This window comes from Ostrea edulis, chromosome 10, assembly GCF_947568905.1.
Source record: "Ostrea edulis chromosome 10, xbOstEdul1.1, whole genome shotgun sequence".
In the NCBI taxonomy this organism is placed as follows: domain Eukaryota; kingdom Metazoa; phylum Mollusca; class Bivalvia; order Ostreida; family Ostreidae; genus Ostrea; species Ostrea edulis.
Genome location: NC_079173.1, coordinates 11162345 through 11174356, shown reverse-complemented (window position 1 = coordinate 11174356; position 12012 = coordinate 11162345). Strand labels below are relative to the sequence as shown.

At 35.7% G+C, this 12012-nt stretch overlaps 1 protein-coding gene across 1 annotated transcript in view; it reads left to right on the top strand.

Moving 5' to 3' along the window:
* LOC125666368 (uncharacterized) overlaps window positions 1-6007 on the top strand; it is a 31456-nt gene extending 25449 nt beyond the window's left edge. Inside the window, exons 12-15 of the mRNA XM_056152461.1 lie at window positions 2152-2242; window positions 3984-4101; window positions 4624-4807; window positions 5999-6007. Of these exons, the coding sequence (XP_056008436.1) occupies window positions 2152-2242; window positions 3984-4101; window positions 4624-4807; window positions 5999-6007 (402 nt within the window). The remainder of the gene's footprint in view (window positions 1-2151; window positions 2243-3983; window positions 4102-4623; window positions 4808-5998) is intronic.
* The last annotated feature ends 6005 nt before the right edge of the window (window positions 6008-12012 follow it).

Below are 12012 nucleotides of genomic sequence, written 5' to 3'. Positions count from 1 at the left end.
CATTTCAAACCACTGGAACGCTTTCTTCGCCATTAAGCTTTAACAATTCAAATGTTGACATATTAGATACATGTAATGCTGTTTATGCCCCTCAACTGATTCAATAAACGTACGTTCTTCGTATGATCAATTTTTCAATCGAGGCAGGCTACTGACAAATAAGTTGATGATCCATGAGTTTCAACAGTTTCGTTTGAGGTCAACATTTCAACAAAATGATCTAATTTGCAAATAAAGTCTCTCATTAAGGCAAGTGCTGTTTGAAGTTTTCATACCTTTTCTTAGGCAGTTCCGTCATACTAATTTTGACTACGGATTACTCCGTTTACCTTATCAAAATATCGAGCTTACGGCGGGACCGGTCAAGAGGGGATAATTACTACGCTTGAGCACCTGATGCCACCTCTGATGTGTCCAGGGGTGTGTGTTTGCTCTAATCTCAATTTTGTATTTATATGAAGAATAAGATTGAATTTCATTGCTGTGCATTATCTTCACTTTGTCGTATATAAACAGAATTATGATATAATTGTTTGAAATTGGATTGATTGAATATTGTTTAACGTCCCTCTCGAGAATATTTCACTCATATGGTGACGTCACCATTGCCGATAAAGGGCTGCAAAATTTAGGCCTATGCTCGGCACTTATAGTATTTGAGCAGGGAGGGTTCTATATCGTGCCACACCTGCTGTGACACGGGACCTCGGTTTTTGCGGTCTCATCCGAAAGACCGCCCCATTTGGTCGCCTCTTACGACAATTAAGGGTTACTGAGGACCTATTCTAACCCAGATCCCCACGAGATATTTGAAATTGGAGATATCTAGTCGAACTCGTCTAATGGTAGCATCGTCGACATATTAGCGAACAAAGCGAGCTCAAAAGATTAGGACATAGAAAATTAGAGTTTACGCATACGTCCCATTCTGCAGACTTCAGTAGATTACAATACCCCATATCTACCCTCGGATGTATGACGTGAATTGATATGTAGCTACGCCTAGAACATTTGCAATGCGGTCGTCTATTTACTCTTCCGGAAGAACTTCCACTTTCAGAAAGTACGGCTCAAAATTTTTTTTAAACGAATTTATCGAGTTTTCCTTAGAAAACTGTTTTCTTTTTCGGAAAAAGAAATAGTTACAAATAATGAATGTTATACATGTATATTAAAATGGACTGTATTTCGCGGGAGCTATCTGTAGTTCCAGTTGATCAGTGACGTTAAACATGTTATACGTCACTGTTTACGTACTATGGCGGAAAACATCATACATCCGAGGTTAGATGGAGTCGACCGAGGTGATCCGAGTGACCTACGTCCAATAAATATTTGCAATCTCTCACCAGAGGACGTATTACGCTACGCTACAACACATCTGTCAACGTCTAAATGACAAGATTCTTGGCAAAACTTACTTTTCCATATTTCTTGAAAGGTGAAGATAACGAACCGTGATCAATCTCATAACTCCTATAAGCAATACAAAATAGAGGGCAAACACGGACCCCTGGACACACCAGAGGTGGGATCAGGTGCCTAGGAGGAGTAAGCATCTCTTATCGACCGGTCACATCGGTCGTGAGCCCTATATCTTGATCATCATATATGATAATTTTACAAGTTTCAGTTTTAAGCTTTAAATTTTAAAGTAGGTTGACATGATTATTCTGGTATTATTGAATGAATGAATATCTATATAAGACCTTTGAATTCGCTCAGGTGTCTCATACTCACCATTTTCTGCTATTAAAAAATTCAGACAAAGTGTTTGATTTGCTTAGATATTATTACAGTTTGATATGCTAAGTTAATTTTTGACATTAACAGAGGTACTTGTGAAGCGTAGCGGGAACGATAACTCTGGGTAGAGATTGAAATTTTGGACGTCGAAAAAAAACACCCCTCCAATAATTCTAATGACCGTCTGTTTTTGTTCTTGCATAGTTACATCTCGTAAGCAAAATATAATATTTTTAATCCGATTGAGTTAAATTGCACAATTTGCATTAAAAAAAACCCACATGTTTTTATTCCTACGATAATATCCTAAAATTACGGCACATATAGCTTTAATGTTCACAAAAGTAAAATTATCACGAATAAGCTTGATTTATGATTAATCCATTATACTGTACTTACTTAAAGAGTTTAGGGTACATCGTTGGCGCCTTTGTCCAAAATGTTAAATACAGTTTTGCTGTCGTAAACACCACAATGGTGATATTCATTCTACTAGGTAAGAATTTATACACGGTGGTTGTAAAATTTATGCTTGGTAGGAATTTGATATGGCTGTCCCAGATTAGCGTCATTTTTTTTTCTTTTTCTAAATGATCCATCTGCATATCTTTAACGTAAATCTTGTGTTATGTTTTTATTTAACGTCACTTCGAGAACTTTTACTGTAATCGAGACTTCACTAGCTACAATTAATGTAAAGTTATATCTAACATTATGGCACTGTTGTAATCTACTAACTCATTGTTACATTGATCATCATACAATATGAATACTGTATAACCTATATATTTAAATGTCAACTATGACAATATTACTCTGACATGCAATGAAATTTATGTATTCAATGAATGTACATCTAAATTAGTTAATATGTACCCTGCGTGGTACTTTAGTAAAAACTTTGTTATATATTGAGGGAGCTTAGTCAGGGCCCCATCCCTGGCAGCTGCCCTATTATATTAGTTAGTTATTTTAAAATTGTTATAGAGTAGGCTCTGGGAAATAAATGAATATATATATATATATATATATATATATATATATATATATATATATATATATATATATATATATATATATAAAATTAATGTAAAGTGCCACAAAATTAGACCTATATACGACACTCAGGAACGAAGCAATGAGCGTTCTTAAATTTGCCAATGCCTTTCGCCACTTGGGACCTCTGTTTTAGGTGATATCCGAGAGAACCGCGACCCACATTTCCAAATGCTGAGCGTCTGGTGAAGTACCAGTCACTATTTCAGCGTCTTAGGTTTCATAAGGCCAAGACACGATTGGGGTTGAAAGTTCGACGCAGGAAATGTCCTGAACGGGACGGAAAATAACAAATAAAACCCTGTTCCATTCGAAAATGTTCACTTACATAAAGATCTTATCGGCTAAAAGATGAAGTGCAACAGGTTTTAACCTATGCATGGCGTACAAGTCCATAGGGGTGATTTATTGATTGATTTTATATTGTTTAACGTCACTCTCGAGAATTTTTCACTCACGGAGACGTCATTATTGCCGGTGAAGGATATCAAAATTTAGGCCTATGCTCGACGTTTACGGCCTTTGAGCAGAGAGGGATCTTTATCGTGCCATACCTGCTGTGACACGGGTCTCGGTTTTTGCGGTCTGATCCGAAAGTCCGCCTCATTTAGTCGCCTCTTATGACAAGCAATGGGTACTGAAGACTTATTATTACAAGGGACCCATAGGGGGTGAGGGTGCTATACTGTATTAGCGCATGCTGTGACACGAGGCCCCGTTTTCTGAGGTCTTTTTCAAACAACTTGTGTCTTTACTTATAATGAAACAGTAACGTCCTCTAGAATTGAACCCGGGATCTCCTGTTCAGGAAACGAGTATCTTAAACACAAAACTAATGCTTGATGATCTAGAAATTTTAATTGTCACACCTTTAGATTTAGATATACTGAATTATTGTAGTTTTATTTATTAAGAAAGAAAGCGAGCACGAAGACAATGGGTTAGTGAATTGTTAACGTTTATCTTATATGACATTATCATCCACATATTGAATTATTGCACATATTTAATCAGTAGAGTTGGTTAAAAGAAAACTGTTTTATAAATACTTTTTTAAAATTATTATTTTTTTACTTTATAAAAGCAATATGTCCATCTAGAATTTAAAGAACGCGAGATAACATCTCACAAGAACATTTACTTTATTGGATGATTTTTTTTTATCTGAATCTATAATACAGGGGGATTTTTCAACACGTCCTTTCCAACATGGTTCAGCTGGGCTAAGTATCTGTCCATTCTCCATTATCCGTTCGCCGCCATTGTGACTTTGTTGTTCGGGGACATCGAGCCATTCCGGTAAGGATAATATTCCAAGCACTGTAATGAATTTTAGTATTCCAGATTGGCTGAAACTAATAATTATTTCAAAAGCTTGAACCCGGTTGTGTTAAGGGTCGTAAGATGCGACTAAATGGGACGGTCCTTCGGATGAGACTGCAAAACTGAGGCCCCATGTCACAACAGTTGTGGCACAATAAAGATCATTTAGCATGAAAGGTGACGATAACGAACAGTGATCAATCTCATAATGAAGCCCTTCACCGGTCTTGGTGACGTCTCCATATGAGTGAAAAATTCTCGAACAAGACGTTAAGCAAGATACAATCAATCAATCAATAATAGTTCAGCGTAATAAGAAATGCAAACGGATTTCGCTTCACCGTCACTCTTGAAATTATCACAACATATTATGGACAACAGCAAAACTCGAGAAGTATGCGTACCATTGATTAGAATTTTTGTCTAATTTCTTAATATGTTAATTAAACAGAATTATTCACACCCAAAACAATATTACAAGTTTCCTTATATTTGCAGATGTGGAAATTCCGAAATCTATCTCAATTGCAAAAATGAAACACAGATCATCACCGGAAGTGACGTGTTAAACAATGTTGGAATTGACCTACCTGTTTATTGTTGTATTGGGACTCTGGTTGCCTTGGTAATACCTTTACGTGTGCTTGGGTATTATGTCATTAAATATAAATTGTATAACATGGTTTGTTTATTTCTCTCCGCTGTTAACTAGCAAAATGGAGAGAGAGAGAGAGAGAGAGAGAGAGAGAGAGAGAGAGAGAGAGAATTGGAAACTCATCAAAACGATTCTATTTAACTTTAGTTTGCCAGAGCATGTAATGTTACAATAATTAATTGATATGTAGCATTTGTGTAATTTCTATTTATTGGATCATGATTCAAGTCTGTTAGAATACATTTTGATTGGCACCAATCAACCTCAAAATGTGATGTACACCGTCCACATCACTCAGATCCATAAACAGTTTTCTCTCTCGAGTCCGTCAATTGAAGCAAACTAAAATTGAAGGTTTCTTACCTGATATGAAATATAAATTATACGAAGAAGATTCATGAGATATAGAATTTCAATTAAAGATTGTTTTTATGAAAAACAAATGTCTCCCCAAATCAGAAGTGCTCCAAATGAAACCTCCTTCCCTTAATGTGCTGCATGATGTGGAGGAGAAAGAATGAGCAGAAACAGAGATATTATGAACTCCAATAAGACACATAGGAGAAGTGTTGACAAACTATTTTATACCCCCTCCCTCAGATCCACTATAACTTTAAGGACAACAATGTATCCCCCTGTCCCTACAATATGCACATCTGCAAATGGCATTGAAGTATTGTACAAATTCCAAGTCTATCGGATAATCCATAGAGGAGGAGAAGAGTTCACAAGCTATTTTACCATCCTCCACCCCTCTTAGATCCACTATGACCTTCAGGAAAATAATTGGATCCTCCTCTCCGGACAGTATGCACATCTACAAATGGCAAAGAAGCATTTACAAAGTTTCAAATCTATCCGATAAGCCATTTTGGAGGAGACCCGTTCACACGACAGAAAGTACAAAAACAATATGTCTCCCCTTGAATAATAAGGATGTCAATATATGAAGGAATTTGGGTGTGCCGGAATTGCGATTTACATGTATATCTTATAAGTATACTTCATGATAGTGCATCTATAAACTTTCAATTATACCTCAGAAAAGTCATAAGACATAACAAACCTCACATTTATACCACAAGATAAAGGAGTTTGCGATAAATACCGGTTTGTAATAAAAATTATGTTTGTGGATACATTTTTCCAATCCGCCATATCCAAAATCGGACAAGTAAAGAGACACCTTTATTTTTTTTTTTTTTTTTTTTTTTTTAGCTCTTCTAGTAGATCATCCTCTTGTAGAGCGAGCCTGAAACCTTTCAGTATCGATTCCAGAGACGGTCTTGATTTTTTAACCAATTTGAAATAGTCTTTGCTGTTATTCGTTTGTATAGTGAAAGGCGAAGATAACGAACAGTGATCAATCTCATAACTTCTATAAGGCATGCAAAATAGATAGTTCGGCAAACACGGACCCCTGAATATACCAGAGTTGGGATCAGGTGCCTAGGAGGGGTAAGCATCTCGTGCCGAGTCTGGCAAGTGCACGAAGCAGTCGTTCATTACCTCGAAAGCGTCCTCATTCCTAAAACTTCTATTGGCATCCAAGTACACATGCAAACACTCCGGACACATGCGTTTGAAAATCTGGTTATATTTTCTTCGCACACTGACTTTTACTGCGGATTGCTCCGTTTACATGATCAGGATATGTGGCTAGCAACGGGTGTGACCGGTCGACAGGGGATGCTTACTCCTCCTGGGTACCTGATCCCACCTCTGGTATATCCCGGGATCCGCATTTGCCCAACTTTTAATTTTATGTTCCTTATGGGGGTTGTAAGAATGGTCGTTGTTCGTTATCTTCACCTTTTCATGCAAAATCTTTAGTTGCACTATCTGATAAAACAATACTGATTAACAAAAATTAACAAATTCAGTTTAGAGTCATGAAATGTACATCTAAACTCGCCAATTCAGAGACACGTCTTGACACTGCAATAGTTAACAAAATTGCTATTTTTCAGAACAATTCCAATGATAATTTGTTGTCTGGTAATCCCTTCAAATAGGAATTTTTGCAAAGAAGGTTTTCTTTCAAAATCCACCCCATTAGATGCTTACCTAGATAATGTTGACACATGGGTAAGTTGTCTACAAAAGGAAGTATCGAAGAAATAGCGAACTAGTGAACATTTTAAAACTGTACGATACTGATAACCACTGCGACGTAACCAGTTCAATAACTCTAATACGGAAGCAAGAGAAACCCAAGTAATTTGCCTCTCCAAACACCAGCAAGTCCACTTATTCAAGGCTGGGTCGTAAGAACTGTTTGCTCGTTTTGACCATGAACTGAAGAATCCTTCGATAGCAAATACGATCTGAGAGTTTTCCTGAAGAGTTGGGCAAACACGGACCCCTGGACATACCAGAGGTGGGATCAGGTGCCTAGGATGAGTAAGCACCTCCTGTTGGCCGGTCACATCCGCCGTGAGCCCTATGTCTTGATGAGGTAAACGGTTGGAAAATCTCTTCATTCATTGCCTGACGATTTATTCTCCGTTAGATGTGTTACGACTAGGAAACATCAACACATAACTAGTATCGTGGAGTATGCCTGCTCTCAGTATATGGCGTCCGTAACTGTGATTGAGCCATGCAATACCATGAACGAGAAAAATCCCACGGTTACTTACTCCTGAGAGTTAAAATTAAAAAGGATCGATCTTTTTTCATTTAGAGGGAATTCGAGACCACCGTTCCCATTGTTCTCGTGCTCCGTTCTTAGTGTCGTGAATGGCGAAAACATGTGGGTGCAAACGTGTTTAATACAAAATCGCGACCGTCGGGAATAAATAAAAAAAAAGATGTCGGACAACTTTGAGAAATCCTTATTTCCGTCCTGTTTATTTGAAATGTTCCGTGACGAGGCCGTTAGTATAGCGTCTTGTCTGTTGTACAGAGAAATGGCAGTTCTTAAAATTGAAAACTTTGCGGAGAAAATGGTTTTAGCGTTTAGTAAAGAGGATTTTGGGTGATATTTCCGAATAAGCAAAACTGTATTTGATTTTTTACTAGACATATTCGGGAATATTTTGAAAAAACCCGAAATGTGGTATTTTCCAAATTACTCCTAACAAATAACTTTTCATATATCTGTGGCGTATGAGTAAAATAGAGAGTATAACAGAAACCGCTACTTTTTTTTTCACGTTCATAAAAGTACAACATTTTATTGTATTCCATCAGTTGTACAAGAGCGCACTCTATTGTGTTTTGGAGATGAATATCGTTTCCATTCTTTTTAAAATTTCTTATTCAAAAAGCTATTATATATAGGTCTATATACACTATAGCTATTTGCGATTTAAAAAAACAACGTTTTAAATGTTCTAATATTTAAAATGATTTGCATTTATTTATTTTTTGACTACAGAGACCATTAAAACATGTAAGCACCTTTTCTATTTACACGTCATGATGAAAATTTGAACAATGATAAAATGGGTGGGGTTAATCCAATTCATTCTGCCTTGGATTCATGGCCTTGATTTCTTGTTGCTACCCACCCTTTTTTGTGGGCAGGCAATATTTTTATGCTAGTCTTTTTACATAGGTGTATGCAATAGGGGGTCATCTTGTTAGACCCCCTATCGGATGTTTTATTTTGTGTATATATGTTCTCTTTCTCAATGTCAATTTTATAGATGTATGTAACAGGGGGTCATCTAGTCATTTGCAGCATATGATCTTAATTTTTACTTGTTTTTAATGACCCCCTGTACTGTATATACTTTTCGTCATTTACTAAATAAATGACATTTTCTATTCTCAAACTTGTTCTGTTTTGCCTGCTTTGAGCAAAAAACGAGTGCAGTCCACTTGGCTAGTGCTTTTGAGCTAAGGATCATAAATCAGTGATTATTGTAAATAATAACTTTTATGTGACATGCGAGGTATTTGTCTCTCACTTTACCCTGACCTGTTGTTATGTCTGGGTGGAGTTATGGCTGTTTTCGATCTAATTTTACCCTTCTCCTTACTTGCTGTATTTCATCCAATCAAAGGTAACATATTTGTCACGTGGTCTTTGTCTGTTTGTTTTCTATGTACCAGGAGCCACGCTAGTTCAGAGCAGCAATTTTTTGTACCCACCGTCTACCCCTTCTACCTCCATGTACTGTTATCATTTTAGCCATTTACGTTATAACTGACATGGCCTTGATTTCTTGTTGCTACCCACCCTTTTTTGTGGGCAGGCAATATTTTTATGCTAGTCTTTTTACATAGGTGTATGCAATAGGGGGTCATCTTGTTAGACCCCCTATCGGATGTTTTATTTTGTGTATATATGTTCTCTTTCTCAATGTCAATTTTATAGATGTATGTAACAGGGGGTCATCTAGTCATTTGCAGCATATGATCTTAATTTTTACTTGTTTTTAATGACCCCCTGTACTGTATATACTTTTCGTCATTTACTAAATAAATGACATTTTCTATTCTCAAACTTGTTCTGTTTTGCCTGCTTTGAGCAAAAAACGAGTGCAGTCCACTTGGCTAGTGCTTTTGAGCTAAGGATCATAAAATATATTAGTAATAATAATAATAATGCTTTATGAAGAAAAGGTGGCTCTATTAATACAAGACATTTTTCTTCCCCAGGGCCTTCTGAAATACAAACAATATACACATAGCGATACGTACAATCAAAGATAAACATATAAAGATAGATTCCGTGATTATATGTATTACAAAGTTTTATTTAAGACAAATATGGAGGCCATATTCATGGTATAGAAGAGGTACATGTAATGCATGAGGGAATAAAAGAGGGGGGGGGGGTAACGAAAATGCATCCATATATTTTCAAATACATACAAAATTATATAGAACATGTATTTAAAAATAACGGCAGTTAATTATAAATGTTTCCATATTTCTTCTAAAAACAATAAAAGGCAGTCTGATTAAAATCAAACTTCTCACTTCGCTCGAATCTAAATACATGTACGGACAGTCGCTGCGTTGGAGCGACTGTCCGTATATCGAGCGAAGCTAGAGGTTTAATTTTAATCAGACTGAGTAAGAGACGGTGATAATTCTATACCTAACGGTGCCTCATTAGATACATCTACGCCTGAGTATTGAAGAGCGTTTTTGAAACAAAATTGTTCGATGTTTTGGTAAACAAAGATTATAATTTAATTCGGGACACATGGAATAGGAATCATGTGTTTGAAAAAAAAAATCTCGTAGATATTCGGAGCTCACACCATTAAAAGTTTTGTACAATAGAATACACGTAATTAATTCACATATAACCATCCTTAGTCTAACTTTTCAAACAAGGATTTCGATGGCTGTGGTCATGATTGATTTAAATACACGTTATTTTTAGATAGTTTTTGATTATGATATTTCTATAATGTTATTGAAAAGAATATTTTTGTATGTGTGTATCAACAAATTCTTAAAAATTATCCAAAGGATTTTAATGAACAGACACAGATAGAAGACGCAACATTAAATCTTGCACTTGCAAAACATGCCAACTTTTCTACTTCATATCACAATTCAAATACACGTTAATTGTAAATAGTGTTGGAATATGATATTTGTATGTTATTGAAAAGAATTTTGTGTGCGTGTGTCAATAACTTTTCAAAACATTATCCAGAACATTTTAATTAACAAGGTATATTGAACTATTTTTTTTCTGTATAAGAATTGAGAAAACGTCATCAGACACAGATCAATGACGCAACGTTAAATCTTGCACTCGCAAAACATGCCAGCTTTGCTACTTCATATCACAAAATATACGTAATACATGGATATAATTACTATATATAGAAAGTACACACCCTATATAGCATTAGGACATAAAATTACCAACTTCTGAAAATAGGCCAAAATTGACCCTTAGTGTACCTTTTCCTTTCTACAAATGCTCCAACCTTCTTAACCCTTTCTCTACCGTACCGGTCAATTCGCAACTTCCGAGATATCAGCTCTTCTGTGATAGAGGTACATTCAGTGTTCTTTGAACGTTTGGGTGGTGCAAGATGTGTACATATATTATAGACTAGCTATATAATAACGGATAAAAGTAATGAAAGTGTAAATTTTGTTTATACCAGCCGTTGGTATACATTAAACTGACCATATCAAGAATGATATTTGTTTAAATTAGGCCATTGAATCAATTTTGAAATTATTTTTGATTTCCTCTTCTGCACGAGTGATATGTTAATCAAAGAAAAATGGTGATTATTGATTTTTGATTGAGCTATTCTATTATCAAATACTTATAAACTTACTAATATTGTGTGCCCTGCAGTTTGGGTGGTTGCATGGTGTCTAATAATCGGCCTTTAAGCAATATATGAAGGCAGCGGTAAGCATTTGTACCCATCTCGTGTGGACGATAGTATGTTTTGCGTCTCACTGTGCGTAAGAGTTCTACAAAGGGAAAGAACTATTGGGCAACTCGGAAATAGCGTATTTGACCGGTGGCGCGTAAAAACAGGACAACGCAAAAAGAGTGCCTCTAAATCTTTGAAACTACAGTCATAAGATATATAATCTAAATATTATATTTTTGGAAATTTTCTCTATTTTTCAACTATGTAAAAATCAGTAAAGTAAATAAAACCATTGAATTAATAAAAGCTTTTAAACTGAAAGATGGCTTCGTCTAAATATGACGCAACGCTTTGTCACAAGGCCAATTTCCCCCTCGATACAATTTTATTTTTATTTTCCGTATGAATGCACTATTTTTTATGTTTTTGAAAAGCATATATTCCCTGCTTTCAGTACATATAAAAATTATTTTTAATGCCTGGCAAAATTGTAAGAAAATAGCAATTTTTTGCTCATGTACGTTTTCTTACGATTTTATTTCTCAATGTTTAAACAGATCGGTGTTTTACCTATATTCACATATGGAAATAGGGAAAAGTAAATACAGCCTGTAAAAGTAGAGGAAATTTTCTGTTTGATGGGCCCTTATTCGTGTTATAATTCTTAGTAGTTTTTATATTACGATAAAATGAAATTGGGACATGCAGCACGGTTTTCTTTAAAATTAGCGACAAAACGTCATTGCTGAAATCGATCTACGCGCGTCGCACAATAAAGTAGTGCAAACTATTTGTATTGTAATTGAATACTTTTTGAGACACTAAAACAATATACAGTGCATATGTATGAAATAATGAACCAGGTATTCTCTGCTTTTTCAAAAAAGTATAAACCCATTATTGGTACTGTATAGCAGG